We start from the raw sequence: 25,986 nt of genomic DNA on the forward strand, positions 1-25,986 counted from the left end.
CAATATTCAAAATATCCATCAACATCATACACCACATCAACAAAAAGGACAAAAATCACATGATCATCTCCACAGATACTGAAAAGGCTTTTGACAAAATTCAACATACATCCATGATAAATACTTTTAACAAAATGGGTATAGAGGGCAAGTATCACAACATAATAAAGGCCACATATGACAAACCCACAGTCAACATTATACTTAACAGCAAAAACCTGAAAGCTTTTCCTTTAAGACTGGGAACAAGGCAAGGATGCCCACTCTCCCCACTTTTATTCAACATAGCACTGGAGGTCCTAACCATAGTTAAGCTGTCACTGTTTGCAAATGACATGATATTGTACATTAAAAAAGTTAAAGTTAAAGAATCCACTCCAAAACTACTAGATCTAATATCTGAATTCAGCAAAGTTGCAGGATACAAAATTAATACACAGAAATCTGTTGCATTCCTATAAAGTAACAATGAACTAGCAGAGAGAAATCAGGAAAACAATTCCATTTACAACTGCAACAAAAAGAATAAAATACTGAGGAATAAACATAACCAAGGAACTGAAAGACCTATACCCTGGAAACTACAAGACATTCATGAGAGAATTTACGGAAGACACCAATAAATGGAAATACATCCTGTGCTCATGGATAGGAATAACTAATATTGCCATAACGGCCATCCTGCCTAAAGTAATTCACAGGTTCAGTGTAATCCCTATCAAAATACCAAAAGCATTCTTCATCGAACTAGAACAAATACTTCTAAAATTCATGTGGAACCACAAAAGACCCTGAATAGCCAAAGCAATCCTGAGAAGGAAGAATAATACTGGGGGTTTATACTCCCCAACTTCAAGTTCTACTACAAAGCCACAGTAATCAAGACAATTTGGTACTGGAACAAGAACAGACCCATTGATCAATGGAACAGAATAGAGAGCCCAGATATCAACCCACACATATATGGCCAATTAATAATATGATAAAGGGGCCATGGATATACAATGGGGAAATGACAGACTCTTCAAAAACTGGTGTTGGCATATGTGCATATCTGGACAGCTACATGTAAGAGAATGAAACTGGATTACTGTCTAACTCCATAAACAAAAGTAAAATCAAAATGGATCAAAGTCCTGAATGTAAGTCATGAAACCATAAAACTCATAGAGGAAAACATAGGCAAAAATCTCTTTAATATAAACATGAGCAACTTCTTCCTGAACACATCTCCTCAGGCAAGGGAAACAAAAGCAAAATGAAGAAATGGGACTACATCATGCTAAAAAGCTCTGTACAGCAAGGGAGACCATGAGTAGAACAAAAAGTCCTTCAGTATGGGAGTATGGGAGAATATATTTGTAAATGACATCTCCGACAAGGGGTTAACATCCAAAATATATAAGGAACTTACACACCTTAACTCCCAAAAAGGAAACAACCTGATTAAAAAGTGGGCATGGGATCTGAACAGACACTTCTCCAAAGAAGAAATTCAGATGTCCAACAGGCACATGACAACATGCTCCACATCGCTAATTATCAGGGAAATGCAAATTAAAAACCACAATGAGATATTACCTCACACCAGTTAGGATGGCCAACATCCAAGGGACAAACAACAACAAATGTTGGCAAGGATGTGGTGAAAGGGGAACCCTCCTACACTGCTGGTGGGAATGTAAAATAGTTCAACCACTGTGGAAAGCAATGAAGGTTCCTCAAAAAACTAAAAATAGAAATACCAGTTAATCCTGGAATCCACTCCTAGGCATTTATGCAAAGAAAACAAGATCCCAGATTCAAAAAGACATATGCACCTGTATGTTTATCGCAGCCCTGTTTACAATAACCAAGATACTGAAGCGAGCTAAATTCCACCAGTAGATGAATGGATAGAAAAGAAGTGGTACATAAACACAATGGAATACTATTCAGCCATAAGAAGATAAAAAGTCTTACCATTTGCAACAACATGGATGGAGCTAGAGGGTATTATGCTCAGTGAAATAAGCCAGGCAGGAAAAGACAAGTACTAAATGATTTCACTATCTGTGGTGTATAACAACAAAGCAAAAAATGAGGGAACAAAACAGCAACCGACTGACAGAACCTAGGAATGGACTAGCGGTTACCAAAGGTAAAGGGGTTGGGGAGGGTGGGTGGGAAAGGAGGGATAAGGTGATTAAGGGGTATTATGATTAGCACACATAATATAGGGGAGTCACAGGGAAGGAAGTATAGCACAGAGAAGACAAGTGGTGAGTTTATAGCATCTCACTACACCGATGGACTATGAATGCAAGGAGTTTGGGAGGGACGTGATAATATGGGTGAATGTAGTAGCCACAATGTTGCTCATGTGAAAGCCTCATAAGATTGTATGTCAATGATACCTTAATTAAAAAAAACAAAAACAACAAAAAACTAATGGGTGATATTTGTGATATTAAATACTCATACTCCTCCATTTAAGAAAGCAGGTGGAACACATTAAATTATCAATTTAGACTTACACAAGTATGGTAATTTACTTTAAAAGATTGTGAGTAATCTTTAGGCAATGCTTTCTAGAATTAATAAAAAATAAAATAGTAGTCTGTGAGTTTAAAATATTTCTCTAAAGAAGGAGTTTGTTGAGGAAAGTGGTCACAGTAGGACTTATTAAGGAACCTGTAGAGATTGTCATGTCCTTAAAGTCTACTGTTTTCTAACTTTGTACACATATAGATAATACTTAGTAGTTTACCTTCAAATCACCTTTGAAGAGACAGAAGTTATGCTTACCTTGAGTTGTAAGTAGGATTCTTTTCAATTTACATACCATGTCTCCCAGGTGGTTCATGCCTAGGTCATATGAATGCATCCCCATTGAATGCTCCAGATTGTGCAGAGTCACAAATTTCAGATTCTTTTCCCAGATAAGACGCCGTGTTACTTCCTCATTCTAAAATTAAGAAAAAGAACAAAGTTATACTGAATCCTGAACAAATAAGTGCTCGATAATGAAAATAAACATATTGTGATGCATTCTACTAAATGTGCATCTGTCCAAGAGTATGCAAATAAATTACTATATCCAATATAACTGGTAAAAATTGCATATTGATCTTAATTCTTGCTCTTAATTGCTTTGATGATCATTTATGTTATTTTTTGATACATATAATGAATTTCCTCAATATGTTTAAAAGTTTTTTCAGAAACTGCTATTTATTGAAGTATAACCTTTGCAGGTGGTAAACTATTTTCCAGGCCTTTTAAAAAATGTCTTTTCTACCCCTCACTCTTGAAAAATAGTTTAGCTGATTATAAATCGAGCTATTTTTCTTTAGCTATTTGAAGATATTTCTTCATTGTCCTCTGGTGTCTATTATTGCAGATTAGAGGTCGTTTGTCAGTCTCATTGTACCTCTGTTTTTAACTTGAGTAACTCTTTTCATTTCCTCTCCCTCTTGGATATTTTGCAGCTTCATTACATGTGTCTGAGTCTCGGTATCTTTATTTTCCTTTCCTAGGTACTTTTGATTGGAGGACTCAGGACTTTTTTCTTCTCATATCTGGAAAATTCTAAACCAGTCTATCTTCAAATATTGCATCCCCACTATTTCATCTAATTTTCTTCCTCAGAAGCTCCTATCAGATGTATTTTGGAGTCTCAAAATCTCTTTGATCTCTTTTACCTACATTTTCTTTTTCCTTTCATGTGCTTCCTTTTAGGTGCATGCCTTAGTACTACTTTCCAGACTGAGGATTCTAGCCAACTCTTTCCAGTCTGGAATCTATCCCTTTTACTGAGTTCTCATTTCAATGACTATATTTTTCATCTTCAAGATTTCTAACTGTACTTTATTTCACAATATCTTGTTCATTTGTATGGATGTTGCTCCATAATATATAGTTTTATTTTAAAATCATCTTTTATTCTATCATTTTAATTGTATCCCGAGTGAATCCATATACTGACTGTTGATCCTGTTGTCCTCCAGGAGCTTCATTTACATAAAATACAATGTACATAGGATGCTATGTACATGGTGCCTCCTGGAACTGCTGACCCTATCCCTATCCCAAGACCATAGCTTCCAATAAACTATAGCCCAATGAGAAGTCAGCAAAAACTCTTTCCTGCCTCATTTCATTGAGTGCTAGATCCCAGGCCCAGACCCTGATTCCAGATAGCAAGTCTTAATGTAGCCCCCTCTCCCTTGGAGCAAGATTTTGCTACTACCCTAGTAATGGAGGTATACTGATATACTTCTACACCACTTGAGGGGAAAAATGGAATAGAGAAAAATAAATCTAATGAAATGCATGAAAGGAAAAAAGTGAATTTTGAGATAAATTATAAAGGTAGGATACTAATCAAAAGTCATTTTCATTCCTCTTGAGGGACAGGAGTTATTAAAAAGAGAAATACAGTCGCAGGGGGGTCATCAGGTGAGAAATTGGGGATCAACAGAGGTGAGGCTTAGAACCTCACCCCCCCTGTTCTGAGAGAAATCTTCTGCATATGTGGATGTTTTATTGCCCTTGTCTAGCTTGGATTAACACATAGTCTACAGGCACACACCTGATCATCTACATTTGCTCTCTTACAACACTAAACTATGTTTTCTACCTTTATCTTGTATCTACCTACCACTTCAGCATTTTATTAAAAATAATAATAATAAAGGGAGAAATGTGGTATCCACATATAAATCAAGTATAAAAATCAAATGAGTATTCATATTTGAACTGACTGTTTATAGTTCATAATGCATGAGCAAAACCGAAAGTTTCTGTGATGACTGCCCTTGTACTGTTCACCATGTAACTTACTCACTATGTAAGTATTTGTTCTCCATGTAAGAACTTGTTTGTTATGCTTCAGAAGATTGGAGACTGACAAAAATTAGGCTTGGGGTGGAGTAATGATTGTGCATTGAGCATTGACTCCCCTATACAGAATTTTATTGTTGTTAACAACCATTTGATCAATAAATATGAGAGATGCCCTCACAACAACAAAAAAAAGTACACACTTCCAATTGTAAAATAAATAAGTAACCGGGATGTAATGTATAGCATAAGGAATATAGTCAAAATATTGTAACAACTTGGTAGGGTGATAGCTGGTACCTAGAATTATCATGTATATAAATGTTGAATCACTGTGTTGTACACCTGAAACTAATGTAATGTAATACTGTGTGTCAGCTACCCTTCAATAAAAAATAATTATCTACAAAAAAAAAAAGAGAAATAGCATTCATTTAACCTGATGGTGGTGCAATTATGCATCTAGCTCTAGTTAAAGTTGAAACTAGAGGCCTGGTTCTAAAGGGGAGTCTGTGAGGGTGAAATTGGTCACCACTAAGAAAATTCAGAGTGCACATCCTATAAAAATGTATCATTTTAATACAAAAATAATTCATCCAAAAAATAAAGACATAATGCTTGCTTACATACTCAAAAATAATCATATAGTTCTAGGACCTAGTTATTTGAAGCACTGGGTGTAAGTCTTAAAAGTGATCAATAACGAGAGGAGGAAAATATGGCAGCGTGAGTAGGGTGATGGAAATCTCCTCCAAAAACCATATATATTTTGAAAATACAGCAATTACAACTATTCCTAAAAGAGTGACCAGAAGATACAGTACACCAGACAGGCTATATCTGTGGAATATCTCATGGAAAAGGGTAAGATACAAAGCTGTGACCCAGTGGGACCTGAGCACTCTCCCCACCCCAGCTAACTGGCAGGAGGAAAAGAATCAGAGTGGGGAGGGAGTGGAAGCACAGGACTGCTAAATAACCAGCCCTAGTAATCTTCCCTAGGAGCACAGACACACATTGCATGGTGCTTTGGATATAAGAGGAACGGAAAAGCAAACTCCGAGACTAAGACTGCAAACAGGCTCCCACACTGGCTGCCCTGGGACAAAAGAAAAGCAGGTGCTTTAAAAGTCTTAACAGGTGGACAAAATCGTCCTGGCACACTCAGCCCAGCAGGCTGGGAACATTAAGGAACTTCAGGTGCCCTATCCCCCTAGTTGGCAATGCAGCTCCAAGGCCCCACTTGGCAATAAGCAGCCTGCTGTTCCTTCTTCCCCACTGGCACTTGGAACCAAACTGGCTGTCCCCGCCATTGCTGCAGACCAGCCAGAGAGCAGCCCCACCTACAGCAACTACACAGCCTAACACAGAGGCTTCTCCTTGTTCATGGCTAACTGGCCCAGATCCAGAGGCTGCTCCCTGTGAGCAGTTGACTAGCACAGATAGAGGAGCTGGATGCTGAGACCGGGAGGCATGAAGGGACTTTGCTTTTGTGGCAGCAGATGTGCTACTGGCCTGCAAACCCCGCCATTACCCTAGGCCATCTCGAAGGCCACCCCGCCCATGGTAGCTTAGGAGATTAATCCAGAGGATGCTCCCTGCACATGGTTGACCTGCACAGACAGAGGAGACAGGCACAGAGACCGAGAGGCACGAAGGGGCCTTGTCCTTGCAGCAGACAGATGTGCTGCTGGCCTGTGAACCATGCCATTGCCCGAGGCCATCCCAAGGGCCACACCACCCATGGCAGCCTAGGGGATTAACCCAGAGGCTGCTCCCTATGCACTGTTAATGGCACACACAGCGGAGACAGGCAAGGCAACTGGCAAGCAGGAAGGGACTTTGTTCTCCCAGCTGACACATGTGCCACTTGCCAGAGACCACTCCCATCACCATGAAAAGGTAGAAGAATCTTGTTCAATCCAAAATCACTCAAACACCATAAAGAGGGCTTGGTGAGACTGAAATCACCAATCCTCCTGAGAAGAAATTCAAAATAAAAGTCATAAGCATGCTGATGGAGCTACAGAGAAACATTCAAGAGCTAAGGAATGAATTCAGGAGGGAAATAACAGAAATGAAACAAACAATGGAAGGATTTAAGAGCACACTGGATGAAGTGGAAGAAACTGTTAATGGAACAGAAATTAGAGAACAGGAATACAGAGAAGCTGAGACACAGAGAGAAAAAAGGATCTCTAGGAATGAAAGATATTAAGAGAACTGTGTGATCAATCCAAATGGAACAGTATTTGCATAATAGGGGTATCAGAAGAAGAAGAAGAGAGAGAAAAAGGGATAGAGTGTCTTTGAAGAAATAAAATTGCTGAAAACTTCCCCATGCTGGGGAAGGGAATAGTCTCTCAGACTATGGAAGTCCACAGATCTCCCAACACAAGGGTCCCAAGGAGGGAAACACCAAGACATATAATAATTAAAAATGGCAAAGATCAAAGACAAGGACATGGTATTAAAGGCAGCAGGGAGAAAAAAGATCACCTATAAGGGAAAACCCATTAGGCTATCATCAGACTTCTCAACAGAAACCTTACAGGCCAGAAGGGAGTGGCATGATACATCCAATGCAATGAAACAGAAGGGCCTTGAACCAAGAATACTCTATTCAGCAAGTTTATCATTTAAATTTGAAGGAGGGATTAAGCAATTCCCAGAGAAGCAAAAGTTGAGGGAATTTACCTCCCACAAAACATCTCTACAGTGTATTTTAAAGGGACTGCTCAAGATGGAAGCTAAATCCTAAGGCTAAATAGCTGTAACCAGAGAAAATAAAACCACAGTAAAAGAAGTAGACCAACTAAGTATTAACTAAACACAAAATAAAACCAGCTATCCACCAAGTGACTCAAGGGATACACAAAGAGTACAGAATAAAACACCTAAGATATAAAGAGTGGAGGGGGAAGAATAAGAAGGGAGGGAAATAAAGAATCATCAGACTGTATTTATAATAGCAAAATAAGTGAGTTAAGTTAGATGGTTAAAAAGTAAAGAAGTTGCCCTTGAACCTTTGGTAACCATGAGTCTAAAGCCTGCAATGGCAATAAGTACATATCTATCAATAATTACCCTAAATGTAAATGGAATGAATGCACCAAACAAAAGACACAGAGTAACAATGTATAAAGAAGCAAGACCCATCTATATGCTGCCTACAAGAGACTCACTTCAAACCCAGAGACATACACAGACTAAAAGTGAAGAGATGGAAAAAGATATTTCATGCAAACAAAAGGGAGAAAAAATCAGGTGTTGCAATACTTGTATCAGACAAAATAGATTTCAAAACAAAGAAAGTCACGAGACAAAGAAGAACATTACATAATGATAAAGGGGACAGTCCAACAAGAGGATATAAACATTATAAGTATCTCATCACCCAAAACAGGTGCACCTACATATGGGAAACAAGTACTAACAGAACTAAAGGGACAATAAAATGCAATGCATTCATTTTAGGAGACTTCAACACACCACTCACTCCACAGGACACAGAGTAAGTTAGGACACAGAGGCACTGAACAACACATTAGAACAGATGGATGGACCTAACAGACATCTATAGAACATTGCACCCAAAAGCAGCAGGATACACATTCCTCTCAAGTGCATATGGACCATTTCCCAGAAAAGACCACATACTAGGCCTCAAAAAGAGCCTCAGTAAATGCAAAAAGATTGAAATCATAACCAACCAACATCTCAGATACAAGGTATAAAACTAGAAATAGATTTTACTAAGAAAACAAAAAGGCCTGGAGATTAAAGATGGCAGTGTGACAGGTGAGACAGAGGCTTCCTCCTAAAACTGCTTATAATACGAAAATATAATTAATATAACTCACCCTGAGAAAGCAACAGGAAAGAGGACTGCACCAGACTGCATAGATCTGGAGAAAAGAGCAGACCTCACAGAACAGGGTAACGTACCAAAGCTGTGGCCCGGTGGGACCCAAGCCCTTCCCCCACCCCAACTCACCGGCAGGAGGAAGAGAAACTTAGCAGGGAGGGAATGGAGGCCTGGGACTGCTGAATACCTAGCTCTGGAGATCTGTTCTGGGAGCACAAACCTACATTTCATGGTGCTTTCATCATACTCTTGTGATTACAGGGTTGGAAAGCTGGGATAGGTGGTGTTCCTGGGGAGCCTTGGATTCTGGCCACTTGTGGAAAGCAGGTATCCATATCCGGCTACTCTGAGACAAAAGCTTATACCTGTGTGTTCGGTCCACTGGTTCAGGCAGTGGAGACAGGCATAGCAGCCGGTAAGCAGGAAACAGCCCTTTCCTCCTCCCCACAGGCACCAATACCATTTGCCTGTGACCCCCAACAGTGCTTCAGGGACTGAGAAGCTCCAGAGAGTAGAGCTTCTGGACACTAGAGGGTGCCATATACAAATATGAAATGCCAAAGGAACCTGGTCCAGAGTAAGATTATTAATACAACTCCTGAGAAAGATTTAAATGATGTGGACCTCAAGACTTTTCCTGAAAGAGAGTTCAAAATAAAAATCATTAACATGCTAATGGAGGTACGGAAAAATATTCAAGAACTCAGGAATGAATTCTGGTCAGAGATCCAATCATTGAAGAGCACAATAGAGGGTATTAAAAGCAGGTTGGATACGGTGGAGGAGATGATAAGTGAAATAGAAACCAGAGAAGAGGAATACAAAGAAGCTGAGGCACAAAGAGAAAAAAGGATCTCTAAGAATGAAAGAATACTGAGAGAACTGTGTGACCAATCCAAATGGAACAATATTCACATTAAAGAGGTACCAGAAGAAGAAGAGAGAGAAAAGATAGAAAATGTCTTTGAGGAAGTAATTGCTGAAAACTTCCCCAATCTGGGGAGGGAGACAGTCTCTCAGGCCATGGAGATCCACAGATCTCTGAACACAAGGGACCCAAGGAAGATAACATCAAGACATATAGTAATTAAAATGGCAAAGATCAAGGATAAAGACAGACTATTAAAAGCAGCCAGAGAGAGAAATAAAATCACATACAAAGGAAGGCCCATCAGGCTAACATCAGACTTCTCAGCAGAAACTTTACAGGCCAGAAGGGAGTGGCATGATGTATTTAATGCAATGAAGCAGAAGGTCCTGGAACCAAGATTACTTTATCTGGCAAGATTATCATTTAAATTTGAAGGAGGGATTAAACAATTTCCAGATAAGCAAAAGCTGAGAGAATTTACATCCCACAAACCATCTTTACAGAGTATTTTGGAGGGACTTCTATAGATGGAAGTGTTCTTAAGGTTTGATAGCTCTCATGAGAGGAAATAAAACCACTGTAAAGAAAGTAGAACAGCTAATTACTAAGCAAATGCAAAATTAAATTAACTATCCACACAGTCAATCAAGGGATAGACAAAGAGTACAGAATATAATACCTAATATATAAAGAATGGAGGAGGAATAAAAAGGAGGAGAAAAAGAAAAGAACCTTTAGATAATGTTTGTAATAGAATATTAAGTGAGTTAAGTTAGACTCTTAGATAGTAAGGATGTTAACCTTGAACAGTTGGTAACATGGCTCTAAAGTCTGCGATGGCAATAAGTACATACCTATCGATAATCACCCTAAATGTAAATTGACTGAGTGAACCAATTAAAAGACATAGAGTCACTGAATGGATAAAAAAAAAAGAGCCATCTATATGCTGTCCATAAGAGACTCACTTTAAACCCGAAGACGTATGCAGACTAAAAGTGAAGGGATGGAAAAAGATATTTCATGCAACTAATAGGGAGAAAAAGCAGGAGTTGCTGTGCTTGTATCAGACAAAATAGACTTCAAAACAAAGAAAGTCACAAGAGACAAAGAAGGACATTACATAAGGATAAAGGGGTCAATCCAACAAGATGTAACCATTAAAAATATCTATGCTCCCAACACAGGAGCACCTGCATATGTGAAACAAACAGTAACTGAATTAAAAGGGAAAATAGAATGCAATGCACTCATTGTAGGAGACTTCAACACTACACTCACTCTGAAGTATAGATCAACCAGACAGAAAATAAGTAAGGACACAGAGGCACTGAACAACACATTACAACAGATGGACCTAACAGACATCTACAGAACTCTACGCCCAAACGCAGCAGAATACACATTCTTCTCAAGTGCATGTGGAACATTTTCAAGAATAGATCATATACTAGGACACAAAAAAGAGCCTCAGAAATTCAAAAAGATTGATATTGTACCAACCAGTTTCTCAGTCCACAAAGGTTTGAAACTAGAAATAAATTACACAAGGAAATAAAAAATCCCACAAACACATGGAGGCTTCACAACATGCTCCTAAATAACCAATGGATCAATGACCAAATAAAAACAGAGATCAAGCAATATATGGAGACAAATGACAATAATAATTCAACACCACAAAATCTGTGGGATGCAGCCAAGGCTGTGCTAATAGGGAAGTATATTGCAACATAGGTCTACCTCAGGAAAGAAGAACAATCCCATATAAGCAGCCTAAATTCACAATTAATGAAACTAGAAAAAGAAGAACAAATGGGGCCCAAAGTCATTAGAAGGAGGGGACATAATAAAGATTAGAGCATAAATAAATAAAATCGAGAAGAATAAAATGGTAGAAAGAATCATTGAAAGCAAGAGCTGATTCTTCAAGAAAATTAACAAAATAGATAAACCCCTAGACAGACTTTTCAAGAAAAAAAGAGAGTCTATACACATACATAGAATCAGAAATGAGAAAGGAAAAAATCATGACAGACCCCACAGAAATACAAAGAATTATTAGAGAACACTATGAAAATCTATATGCTAACAAGCTGGAAAACCTAGAAGAAATTGACTTCTTAGAAAGATACAACTTTCCAAGGCTGACCCAGAAAGAAACAGAAAATCTGAAAAGACCAATTACCAGCAATGAAATCGAACTGGTAATAAAAAAAAAATTACCTAAGAACAAAACCCCAGGACCAGATGGCTTCATCACTGAAATTTATCAAACATTTAGGGAAGACCTAATACCCATCCTCCTTTAAGTTTTCCAAAGAGTAGAAGAAGAGGGAATACCTCCAAACTCATTCTGTGGGGCCAGCATCACTCTAACACCAAAACCAGGCAAAGACACCACAAAAAAAGAAAATTACAGGCCAATATCCCTGTTGAACATAGATGCAAAAATACTCAACAAAATATTAGCAAACCGAATTAAAAAATACATCAAAAAGATCATCCATCATGATCAAGTAGGATTTATTCCAGGGATGCAAGGATGGTACAGCATTCGAAAATCCATCAACATCATCCAGCACAGCAACAAAAAGGACAAAAACCACATGATCATCTTCATAGATGCTGAAAAAGCATTTGACAAATTCAACACCCATTCATGATAAAAACTCTCAACAAAATGGGAATAGAGGACAAGTACCTCAACATAATAAAGGCCATATATGACAAACCCACAGCCAACATCATACTTAACAGCAAGAAGCTGAAAGCTTTTCCTTTAAGATTGGGAACAAGACAAGGATGCCCACTTTCCCCACTTCTCTTCAACATAGTATGGAGATCCTAGCCACAGCAGTCAGACAACACAAAGAAATAAAAGGCATCCAGATTGGCAAGGAAGAAGTTAAACTGTCCCTGTTTGCAGATGATATGATATTGTACATAAAAAACCCTAAGGAATCCACTCCCAAACCACTAAAACAAATATTTGAATTCAGAAAAGTTGCAGGATACAAAATTAATGCACAGAAATCTGTGGCATTCCCATACACTAACAATGAAATAACCGAGAGAGAAATCAGGAAAACAATTCCATTCACAATTGCATCAAAAAGAATAAAATACCTAGGAATAAACCTATCCAAGGAAGTGAAATACCTACCCTGAAAACTACAAGACACTCTTAAGAGAAATTAAAGAGATACCAATAAATGGAAACACATCCCATACTCCTGGATAGGAAGAATTAATATTGTCAAAATGGCCATCCTGCCTAAAGCAATCTATACATTCAATTCAATTCCTATCAAAATAACAAGAGCATTCTTCAATGAATTAGAGGAAATTGTTCTAAAATTCATATGGAAGCACAAAAGACCTCGAATAGCCAAAACAATTCTGAAAAGGAAGAATAAAGCTGGGCATTACGTTCCCCAACTTCAAGCACTACTACAAAGCTACAGTAATCAAGACAATTTGGTACTGGCACAAGAACAGACCCACAGACCAATGGAACAGACTAGAGAGCCCTGATATAAATCCAACTATTTATGGTCAATTAATATATGATAAAGGAGCAATGGATATACAATGGGGAAATGACAGCCTCTTCAACAGCTGGTGTTGGCAAAACTAGACAGCTACATGCAAGAGAATGAAATCGGATTATTGTTTAAGCCCATACACAAAAGTAAACGTGAAATGGATCAAAGACTTGTATGTAAGTCACGAAACCACAAAAGTCTTAGAAGACAACATAGGAAAACATCTCTTGAATATAAACATGAGTAATTTCTTCCTCAATGCATCTCCTCAAGCAAGGGAAACAAAAGAAAAAATGAACTCATGAGACTACATCAAACTAAAAAGTTTCTCTAAGGCAAAGAACACCATCAACAGAACAAAAAGCAACCTACAGTATGAGAGAATATATTTGTAAATGACATATCCGACAAGGTGTTAAAATCCAAAATATATAAAGAACTTACATGTCTCAACACCCAAAAAGCAAATAACCCAATTAAAATATCGGCAGAAGACATGAAGAGACAGTTCTCCAAAGAAGAAATTCAGATGGCCAACAGACACATGAAAAGATGCTCCACATCACTAGTTATCAGAGAAATGCAAATTAAAACCACAATGAGATATCACCTCACACCAGTTAGGATGGCCAGCATTGAAAAGTCTAATAACAACAAATGCTGGCGAGGATGCAGAGAAAGGGGAACCCTCCTACACTGCTGGTGGGAATGTAACCTAGTTCAACCGTTGTGGAAAGCAATATGGAGGTTCCTCAGAAAACTAAAAATAGAAATACCATTTGACCTGGGAATCCCACTTTTTAGATTTACCCAAAGAATACAACTTATCAGATTCAAAAAGACATATGCACCTGTATGTTTATCACTGCACTTTTTACAATAGCCAAGCTATGGAAGCAACCTAATTGTCCATCAGTAGATGAATGGATAACAAAGAGGTGGTATATATGCACAATGGAATACTATTCAGCCAAAAGAAAGAAACAAATTCTACCATTTGCAACACCATGGATGGAGCTGGAGGACATTATACTCAGTGAAATAAGCCAGGTGGAGAAAGACAAATGCCAAATGATTTCCTTCATTTGTGGAGTATAATGAAGCAAAACTGAAGGAACAAAGTAGCAGCAGACTCAGGGACTCCAAAAATGAACTAGTGGTTACCAAAGGGGAGGGGTGTGGGAGTGTGGGTGGGGAGGGAGGGAGAAGGGTTTGAGGGGTATTATGTTTAGTACACGTGGTGTGGGGGATCACGGGGAGAACAGTGTATCACAGAGAATGCACATAGTAGATTTGTGCCCTCTTACTACACTGATGGACACTGACTGCATTGGGGTATGGGTGGGGACTTCATAATATGGGTAAATGTAGTAACCACATTGATTTTTCATGTGAAACCTTCATAAGAGTGTACATCAATCATATCTTAATAAAAATTAAGAAAAATAAAAAGAAAACAAAAAGGCCTACAAACACATGGGGACTTAACAATATGCTCCTAAATAACCAATGGACCAATGACCAAATAAAAGAAAGATCAAGCAATATATGGAGATGAATGAAAACAACAGAAGAAAGTCCCAAATTCTGTGGGACACAGCAAAGTCAGTTCTAAGAGGGAAGTATATAGCAATCCAGGCCAATTTAATGAAGGAAGAACAATCCCAAATAAATAGTCTAAAGTCACAATTATTGAAACTGGAAAGAGAAGCACAAATGAGGCCCAAAGTCAGTAGAAGGAGGTACATAATAAACATCAGAGAAGGAATGAATAAAATTGAGATGAATAAAGCAATAGGAAAAATCAATGAAACCAAGAGCTGGTTCTTTGAGAAAATAAACAAAATAGATAAACTCCTAGCCAGACTTATTAAGAGAAAAAGAGACTCTATGCACATAAACAGAATCAGAAATGTGAAAGGAAAAGTCATGATAGACACCACAGTAATACAAAGAATTATTAGACAATACTATGAAAAACTATATGGTAACAAACTGGATAACCTAGAAGAAACGGACAACTTTCTAGAAATATACAACCTTCCAAGACTGACCCAGGAAGAAACAGAAAATCTAAACAGACCAATTACCAGCAATGAAATTGAATCGGTAATCAAAAAACTACCCAAGAACAAAATCCCTGGAACAGGTGGATTCACCATAAGTTTTATCAGACATTTAGAGAAGACATAATATCCATTCTCCATAAAAATAGAAGAGGAGGAAATATTTCCAAACTCATTCTATGAAGCCAGCATCACTCTAATAACCAAACCAGGCAAAGACACCACAAAAAAAGAAAATTACAGTCCAATATCCTAGATGAACATAGATGCAAAAATACTCAACAAAATATTAGCAAACCAAATTCAAAAATACATCAATAGTATTATACACCATGATCAAGTGGGATTCATCTCAGGGATGAAAGGATGGTACAACATTTGAAAATTCGTCAACATCATACACCACATAAACAAAAAGAAGGGCAGAAACCACATGATCATCTCCATTGATGCTGAAAAAACATTCGACAAAATTCAACATCCATTCATGATAAAAACTCTCAACAAAATGGGTATAGAGGGCAAGCACCTCAACATAATAAAGGCCATATATGACAAAACCACAGCCAACACCATACTTAACAAGCAAGAAGCTGAAAGCTTTTCCTTTCAGATCAGGAACAAGACAAGGATGCCCACTCTCCCCACTTTTATTCAATATAGTTTTGGACATCCTAGCCACGGCAATCAGACAACAGAAAGAAATAAAGGCATCCAGATTGGTAAGGAAGTAGCCAAACTGTCACTGTTTGCAGATGAAATGATAATGTACATTAAAAAAACCCTAAAAGATCCTCTCCAAAACTGCTAGAACTAATATATGAATTCAGCAAAGTTGCAGTATACAGAATTAATACACAGACATCTGTGTCACTCCTATATACTAACAATTAACTAGCAGAAAGAAAAATCAGAAAAACAATTACATTCACAATATTCAAAAAGAATAAAATACCTAGGAATAAACCTAACCAAAGAAGTGAAAGACCTATACCCTGAAAAGTACAAGACACTCCTAAGAGAAATTAAAGAGGATACTAACAAATGGAAATTCATCCCATCCTCTTGGCTAGGAAGAATTAATATTGTCAAAATGGCCATCCTGCCTAAAGCAATCTACAGATTCAATGTAATCCCTATCAAAATAACAACAGAACTCTTTCTTTTTTCTCCACATTTTTTTTGGTATCATTAATGTACAATTACATTAGGGATACTAGACTCCCCCTACTATCAAGTTCCCACCACATTCCCCATTACAGTCACTGTCCATCAGAGTAGTAAGATGTTATAGGGTCACTATTTGTCTTCTCTGTGTTATACTGCCTTCCCCGTGTTCCCCCCACTCTACATTTTGTGCACTAATTGTAATGCCCCTTTTCCCCCCTTATACCACCCTTCCCAACCATCCTCCCCAGTCCCTTTCCCTTTGGTAACTGCTAGTCCATTCTTGGGGTCTATGAGTCTGCTGCTATTTTGTTACTTCAGTTTTTCTCTTTGTTCTTATACTCCACATATGAGTGTAATCATTTGATACTTGTCTTTCTCTACCTGGCTTATTTCACTGAGAATAATACCCTCTAGCTCCATCCATGTTGTTTAAAATGGGAGGATTTGACCAACAGCTTTCTTCAACGAACTGGAACAAATTGTCCTAAAATTCAAATGGAACCAGAAATGATCCCAAGTAGTCAAAACAATCCTGAGAAAGAAGAATAAAGCTGGAGGGATCTTGCTTCCTATCTTCAGTGTCTACTACAAAGCCACAGTAATCAAGAGAATTTGGTACCAGCACAAGAACAGACCCATAGACCAGTGGAACAGAACAGAGAGTCCACATATTTACCCAAGCATATATGATCAGTTAATATACGATAAAGGAGCAATGGATATACAATGGGGAAATGACACCTTCTTCAACAGCTGGTGTTGGTAAAAGTGGACAGCTACATGTAAAAGACTGAAACTGGATTACTGTCTAACTCCATACTGAAAAGTAAACTCGAAATGGATCAAAGACCTGAATGTAAGTCATGAAACCATAAAACTATTAGAAGAAAACATAGGCAAAACTCCCTTGAATATAAACATGAGCAACTTCTTCATGAACATATCTCCCCGGGTAAGGGAAACAAAGCAAAAATGAACAAGTGGGACTATATCAAACTAAAAAGCCTCTGTACAGCAAATGACACCATCAATAGAACAAAAAGGCATCCTACAGTATGGGGAAATACATTCATAAATGACATATCCAATAAGGGGTTGACATCCAAAATATATAAGGAACTCACACACCTCAACAAACAAAAAGCAAATAATCAAATTAAAAAATGGGCAGAGGATCTTCATAGACACTTCTTCAAAGAAGAAATTCAGATGAGCACCAGGCATATGAAAAGATGCTCCACATCGCTAATCATCAGAGAAATGCAAATTAAAACCACAATGAGATATCACCTCACATCAGTTTGGATGGCCAACATCCGAAAGAGAAATAACAACTGTTGGCAAGGATGTGGAGAAAGGGGAACCCTCCTACACTGCTGGTGGGAATGTAAATTAGTTCAAACATTGTGGAAAGCAATATGGAGTTTCCTCAAAAAACTAAAAATAAAAATACCATTTTACCCGGGAATTCCACTCTCAGGAATTTACCTTAAGAATGCAGGAGCCCAATTTCAAAAAGAAATATGTATCCCTATATTTATCACAGCATTATTTGCAATAGCCAAGATATGGAAGCAATGTAAGTCCATCAGTGCATGAATGGATTAAGAAGATGTGGTACATATACACAATGGAATATTATTCAGCCATAAGAGGAGAACAAATCCTACCATTTGCCACAACATGGATGGAACTAGAGGGTATTATGCTCAGTGAATTAAGCCAGGTGGAGAAAGACAAGTACCAAATGATTCCACTCATCTGTGGAGTATAACAACAAGGAAAGAGTGAAGGAACAAAACAGCAGCACATGCACAGAACCCACAAATGGACTAAGAGTTACCAAAGGGAAAGGAACTGGGGAGGATTGGCAGGAAGGCAGGGGTAAGGGGACTAAGAGGCATTACGATTAGGACACATAATATAGCGTGGTGCATGGGGAAGGCAGTATAACACAGAGAAGACAAGTAGTGGCTTCATAGTATCTTACTGCACTGATGGACAGTGACTGTAATGGGGTATGTGGGAGGGACTTGATAAGGGGGGATCTAGTAATCACAATGTTGCTTATGTAATTGTATATGATACCAAAATCAAAAATAAATAAATAAAAGTGATCAATAACTGTGCTTTGAAATAAAAACAAAATTGCGAAGTGGGAAGTGAGAGTCAAGAAACATCTGTTAGTTCTTCTGTGTGCCAGTGACCGAAAAAAAGGACTTTTTGTTTCTCAATAATGTACTTTGTCCCCTTTGGCCTGGAAACCACTTCAGTTATCTACTTTGCTTGCTCCCTGGCTTCTATCAATTCTCTGTTCAAGTGTCACACTCTCTGGGTGGCCTTTCCTGACCATTCTACCATATGTGTTAGGTAATCCCTCCCAGCCTCTCACAGCTGTCGCCCTGACCCCTGCCTCCCTCCCCATGCCTTGCTTTATTTTTCCCCACTGCACTTATCACTGCCTTGCATACTATCTGCTTATTTATTTACTTATCTTCTGTCTCTACTACTAGGATAAAAGCTCCATAAAAACAGGAACTTTGTTTTGTTTCCTGCTGTATCTCCAGTACCAAGAACAGAATCCGGCAAGAAATGAGTACATAACATTTATTGAAAAAACTGAGTGTAAAAATATAATTTTGAGAGGGAGAAAGCATGGGGTAATCGATTGCAAGCAAATTGCTCAAGTGGCAATCGCACCTACTTTTTCCTCATATTGTTTGCCGTAAGTTTTCTTCCAGAGATCCCAGTGATGATCCAAAGCGGGATCTCTGTGTGGCTGTGCCATTGCAGAGGAGCACAGCAGAAGCACCCAGGCCAGACACTGCATTCTGTTGAAGGATAGGTAACACAGAAAGAGTAGCTATTGACCTCATATATTGTGACCATATTTTTTCATAACAAAAAAGAACCAACGCAGTCTGTCAAAGGGACAAAATATCACAAGTCAGAATTATACTGGAAAGTTTCTGGGAAATATAGTCCAAGGAGTAACTACAAATTTATGTCGGTAATACTATTTCCAATACCTAGTACCACTTTAAAAAGTGATTTTCAGAAATTTCCCTCAATCTGGTATACCAAACTTACATCCAAGGTAGTATAGAACACCCAAGGAGGGGTGTAGTGGGGAGGGAAGCAGGGACTTTATGGATTTGCTGACAAATCTAATCAAGAGAAATCCTTTTTCCTTTAAAAAAAAAAACCCTTAAGAAGGCAAACGTTTGAAAAATCAGTTTATCTTCATAATTTTTGAGTAGATGAGCTCTTCTTAACTTGTCTATTTAAATATTCACAACATTTACAGATAATTAAAAGATATATTCCTGTATTGCCAAATTCAGGGTCATTCTATTTTTTTAGCTTTTTTTCCAATAATCAAGGTGTCATCTATTTCAAAGGAAGGAATCATTTTTAAAAACACCACTTCTCTATTTAATATCAAAAGACTTTTACAGAAATTCAGTGACTAGCTCCTTCAAACTGGACTGTAGTTTCTTTGCTATTTCTTTTTAATTCAAACTACAGATTTTTTTTTAACCATGTAAATCTCCAAGTTATATTCCAAAGAAATCCTTGTTTCAGCCTCAGGCTAAAAGCCAAAGCAGACATTAACTTTTCAAAAATAGATTCTTTCTAGTCAAAAAAAGAAGAGGTAAATCGAGCGACATGATTTTTTAGTTTACTTCCTGAAACCAAAGATTTAGAACTTGGCAGATGAAGAAAGTTAAAAACACAAATGGAGGGTTTAAAGACCAAACTAAAGGAAAAAAACAGACAGTACATACATGATAGAACCAGCAGGTGTTCCCATACTGAGAATGCTTGAAGGAGGGCTCTCTCCAAAGATTTCAAAGGCAGCAAAGATACTTCAGTTAAATTGACTTTAAAAAGAAATTGGAACTTGTCACATGAGGTATCCACAACGAGGAAGTGAACTTTCATTTCAGTTTCATTTAAAATCTAGCCAGATCAGCAACCTCCCTCTCCCAATGGTTTTGGAGACAAAGCAGGTACAATAAACCATCAACAAGAGCCCCAGTTTGATCAACAGAACAAACTTAACAAAATAAGAGTAGTAAAGCTTACCTTTAATCCCTCATTACTTTGATAATTTACCTAAAAACACAAGTTCTCAACTGGAAAGATTTAGTTATGAAGATATTAGGAGTAAGCTCTGGAAATCCCAGCTTCCTCCATACTTTCCTAGTAAAACCCATGTTATTCCTTTGAACACAGCTCATGCATGATGTACTATTATCTGATTCTCACCCAACTATTCCTTGATTCATCAATTCAAAATATCTTTATTGATAGTAATATATGCTAGTATATTCATGGAAAAAAGATACACATTTATATATCTAATTGCTAGAATTGTTACCTGGGTGGAGATGGCAGGGTTGGTGGGGAGATGCACTATTATTTTTTACAATTTGCATTTTCCTAATTACTAAAGAAGTCAAGCATCTTTTCACACATTTATCGACCATTTAAATTTACTGTGAAATGCCTGTTCATATCTTTTGTTTATTTTTCTCTTGTATTGTTGCTTTTTCTTAGTGACTTTGGTGTTTTAAAAATATATTCTGGTTACTAATCTTTAACAGTTACATATACTAAAAGTATCTTCTTTCAGGCTTTAATCTTTATTTCACCCTTGCTTATAATGACTCTTTTCTATATGAAAACTTTAAATGTTGATGTAGAAAAATATATTCAACTTTAACCTTATAACCTATGCTTTTTGTGTCTTATTTAAGTTTTCTTTATCCCAATGTACTAAAGATACACTCATTTAATTCTCATAGTTTTAGAGTATGTGTGGGTTTCTTTTGTTTTTTGTTTTTAGTTATTGTTGCCTTTGGGTCTTTATTTCATGTGGAATTTGGTTTTGTGTATCACGTGATTTTGTTTTCCCCTTTTGATGGAAAACCTGTTATAAATAAAATTCCCATATATACATAGGTCAGTTTCTGAGCTCATAGATCTCTGCTTTTTATCTATTGTATTGTCAATACCACACAGTTTTAATTAGAACAGCTTTATATATATGCTGATGTCTAGTAAGGCAAGACACCACTGCCACTCCTATGTTTGTCCCTCTTTTTTCAAAGTTGTTTTAGCGTTTTGTACATATTAACTTTTCTGTGTGAGTTTTTTAAGTCAGCTTATCAAGTTTCCTAGAAAATTATGTCAGAATTTTTATTTGAATTGATACATTTATATTTATACTGAAATACCGTATATAATTGAATTGCTACATACGTAATTACATATATATATCATTACAATGCTGAATCCTTGCATCTGTAGTTGACAGTTTTCATGTTTGTGGCCACATAGTTTTTAAGAAATTTTTATTAAGGAAAATTTTAAATGTATATAAAAGTAGAGATAATAGTAAAATGAGCCATCATTAAACTATTACCCCGCTTCAACAGTTATCAATGTATAACCAGTCATATTTTATTTAACTTCCCACTACCCAGATTATTTTTGAAGTAAATCCTAGACCTCAGATTATTTCATATGTAAACACTCCAATGTACATCTCTAAAAGATAAAGACTCAACCATAATACCATTATCACACCTAAAATAAATAATATCTTAATGTCATCAAACATCATGTCAATGTTTACATTTCCCCATGTTATATATTTTTAAAAATAATTTGAATTAAGACCCAAATAAGGCCCATGCACTGAGAAACATTGAGTTATTTTTTATCATGAATTCATGGATTTCACCATATTTTATGTGTTTCAATCCATTGCAATGTTATCCTTTGATGCTCATATTAACCCATCTTTAGTCAGTGGAAACTCACTCAGATTGGCTCCTGAATCCTGAGTCCCTATATTCGGCATAATATTTGTACTATTTAATAGCTTCTTTTCTTTCTAATATAAGCCATTGCAGGCTTGTCTTGAACAATTCCTGCCTCAGACCTGGAATCAGCCATTTCTCCAAGGAGATCTGTTTAAATACCATAATCTAGGCACCAGGAGTGTCACTGATAACAGATTGACCTGTTTCTAGGCCTTTCAATAGACAGATCCAGGGAATTTTATATATATGTATGTGTGTGTGTGTGTGTATAGATGTATGTGTATATATATATATATACATATATATACATAATTATTATGTACATATATAAATAAATTAAATAAACCCCAAGCTTACACTGATACTTCAAATTCAAGACTATGGAGTTTTTACGTAACTTCATCAATCTTACATCTGTACCTCTTTCAAACATGCTGAATATTTCAGTTCTCAAAGTCATGCTGAATAAACTGACTCAAGTACTCATTTAATATATCCCACAATATTCCAGAAAAACAGTGCCAAGCCTTACCACCAATAAGATGATTACTGAGAATGATTTTAAGATTATAAAGGGGGATAGATTTTTCCCCCCTTAGTCCATGTCCCAATAAGGATGTAAGTCAATCATTATATTTTAAAGTCACCTGAAATAGTTCCCTGTATGGTTTTGCCACTAGTTGTGTACAGAGTTAGGCTCATTTGTTTCATTTTACTTCTGATATTTAGGGATGCTTTTAAAATTTATGTAATTTTGTTTTATAATTATGTAAAATGTTTATATGGGCCCAAAGCCAAATCAACAAAATGATTTATATATTCAAAGAAGTGTGGCCTGTAGTTCTATCCTCTCTATACTATTCCTTTTCCTCCCTGATGACAGGTAACCATTTAAACAATTCATGGTTTACCTTCCAATTTTTAAAAATAAGTAAATATTCATTTACAAGTATCCTTTCTTTCTTAATTGAAAGATAACAAAACAATTCTCCATCTTGTTTTTTTTCCCACTTAACATTGTGATAAGAAAATTTTTCAGTACTTATAAATAGGCAAAAGAGATTATCAGATGTCCTTTCAAGGAAATGTGCATTGTCTAGTGGACAATGTGGTAAGTAGGATTATCTGATTTTTAAGGGGTGTGAAACTATGATTGAGCTTCTATTGACTAGGCTATTTTACAACTGTGTAGGGGTAAAGTTAAGTTGTAAAAAAACAAATAACAATGTAAAATGATTCCTGTACATAGCAATGCAAATGAATTTTATCTAGTAGATAATTCTGAGTAGAGAATTAAGTTGTCACTTAAATTCTTATTTGAGCAAGTTTTAATATCTTAGCTGATCTCTTATTAACTAATGTGTTGAATTAAATCTTTGACATGTGCTCATTTTAGATTTGTACAAGACTCATGTTCTCAACTTTCTGGAAACTATACTTAGCAATTAAATTCTGAAAATAACTCCAAAATAGTATATACTCTCCTAATTTATTTATTTATTATTATTTGGGGGGGGTGCCTTTTTTACTTTTATATATTTATTTTTTTATTAAGATATCATTGATATACCTTAATAGAGTATACCTTACAAGTTTCACAAGAAAAACAATGTGGTTATTACATTCACCCTTATTAGTGAGTCACCCCCATACCCCATTGTAGCCACTGCCCTCAGTGTAGTAAGAGGCCACAGAGTCCCTACTTGTCTTCTCTGTGTTAAACTATCTTCCCCGGGACCCCACACACATCATGTGCACTAATCATGATACCCAACAATTCCCTTCTCCCTCCTTACCCACCCGTCCTCCCTCACCCCTCCTCTTTGGTAACTGCTAGTCCTTTCTTAGCGTCTGTGAGTCAGCTGCTATTTTGTTCCTTCAGTTTTGCGTTGTTGTTATACTCCACAAACGAGGGAAATCATTTGGTATTTGTCTTTCTCTACCTGACTTATTTCACTGAGCATAATACCCTCTAGCTTCATCCATGTTGTTGCAAATGGTAGGATTTGTTTCTTCATATGGCTGAATAATATTCCATTGTGTATATGTACCACCTCTTCTTTATCCATTCGTCTACTGATGGACACTTAGGTTGCTTCCATATCTTGGCTATTGGAAATAGTGCTGCGATAAACATATGGGTACATATGTCTTTTTATATCTGAGATCTTGATTTCTTAGGGTAAATACCTAAGAATGGAATTCCTGGGTCAAATGGTATTTCTACTTTTAGTTTTTGAGGAACTTCCATATCGCTTTCCACAATGGCTCAACTAGTTTATATTCCCACCATCAGTGTAGAAGGTTCCCCTTTCTCAGCATCCTCACCAGCATTTGTTGTTCCTAGACTTTTCTATGTTGGCCATCCTAACTGGTGTGAACTATGTGCTCATGGATAGGAAGAATTAATATCGCCAAAATGGCCATCCTACCTGAAGCAATCTACAGATTCAATGCAATCCCTATCAAAATACGGATATGTAAGTGATATATTAGTGATGTGGAGCATCTTTTCATGTGCCTGTTGGCCATCTGAATTTCTTCTTTGGAGAAGTGTCTGTTCAAATGCTCTGCCCACTTTTTAATAGGGTTATTTCCTTTTTGGGTGTTGAGGCATGTGAGTTCTTTATATATTTTGGATGTTAACCCCTTGTTGGATATGTCACTTACAAATATATTCTCCCATACTGTAGGATGCCTTTTATTCTGATGATGGTGTCCTTTGCTGTTCGGAAGGTACTTAGCTTGATGTAGTTCCATTTGTACATTTTTGCTTTTGTTTTCCTTACCTGAGGAGATGCGTTCAGAAAAAAGTTGCTCATGTTTATATTCAACAGAGGTTTGCCTATGTTTTCTTCAAAGAGTTGTATGGTTTCATGATTTACATTCAGGTCTTTGATCCATTTTGAGTTTACTTTAAAAAAAATTTTTTTTCGGTATCATTAATCTACAATTACAGAAAGAACATTATGTTTACTAGGTTCCCCCCTTCACCAAGTCCCCCCCACATACCCCTTCACAGTCACTGTCCACCAGCGTAGTAAGATGCTGTAAAATCACTACTTGTCTTCTCTGTGTTGCAGAGCCTGCCCAATACCCAAGCCCCACATTATACATGTTAATTGTAATGCCCCCTTTCTTTTTCCCTGCCCTTATCTGTCCATTCCCACCCATCCTCCCCAGTCCCTTTCCCTTTGGTAACTGTTAGTCCATTCGTGGGTTCTGTGATACTGCTGCTGTTTTGTTCCTTCAGTTTTACTTTGTTCTTATACTCTACATATGAGTGGAATCATTTGGTACTTGTCTTTTTCCACCTAGCTTATTTCACTGAGCATAATACCCTCTAGCTCCATCCATGTTGTTGCAAATGGTAGGATTTGTTTTCTTCTTATGGCTGAATAATATTCCATTGTGTATATGTGCCACATCTTCTTTATCCATTCACCTATTGATGGACACTTAGGTTGCTTCCATTTCTTGGCTATTGTAAATAGTGCTGCAATAAACATAGGGGTGCATCTGTCTATTTCAAACTGGAGTGCTGAATTCTAAGGGTAAATTCCTAGAAGTGGAATTCCTCGGTCAAACGGTATTTTTATTTTAAGCATTTTGAGGAACCTCCATACTGCTTTCCACAATGGTTGAACTAATTTACATTCCCACCAACAGTGTAGGAGGGTTCCCCTTTCTCCACAACCCTGCCAACATTTGTTGTTGTTGGTCTTTTGGATGGTGGCGATCCTTACTGGTGTGAGGTGATATCTCATTGTGGTTTTAATTTGCATTTCTCTGATGATTAGCGATG

General features: G+C 37.1%; 1 protein-coding gene across 4 annotated transcripts in view; it reads right to left on the reverse strand.

Moving 5' to 3' along the window:
• CTSS (cathepsin S) overlaps positions 1–20,286 on the reverse strand; it is a 50,999-nt gene extending 30,713 nt beyond the window's left edge. Inside the window, exons 1-4 of one of the 4 annotated variants that reach the window (XM_057500710.1) lie at positions 20,136–20,286; positions 19,052–19,178; positions 8,688–8,732; positions 2,825–2,947 (exon numbers count right to left, since the gene is read on the reverse strand). In XM_057500710.1, coding sequence (XP_057356693.1) covers positions 2,825–2,947; positions 8,688–8,732; positions 19,052–19,178; positions 20,136–20,161 — 321 coding nt within the window. In that variant the 5' untranslated portion in view covers positions 20,162–20,286. Of the gene's footprint in view, positions 1–2,824; positions 2,948–8,687; positions 8,733–19,051; positions 19,179–20,126 lie in introns of all 4 variants that reach the window. The other 3 variants (XM_057500709.1, XM_036905236.2, XM_057500711.1) reach the window with 3 other exon arrangements.
• Positions 20,287–25,986: the final 5,700 nt, after the last annotated feature.

The sequence above is a fragment of the Manis pentadactyla genome, chromosome 4 (assembly GCF_030020395.1).
Source record: "Manis pentadactyla isolate mManPen7 chromosome 4, mManPen7.hap1, whole genome shotgun sequence".
Classification (NCBI taxonomy): Eukaryota; Metazoa; Chordata; class Mammalia; order Pholidota; family Manidae; genus Manis; species Manis pentadactyla.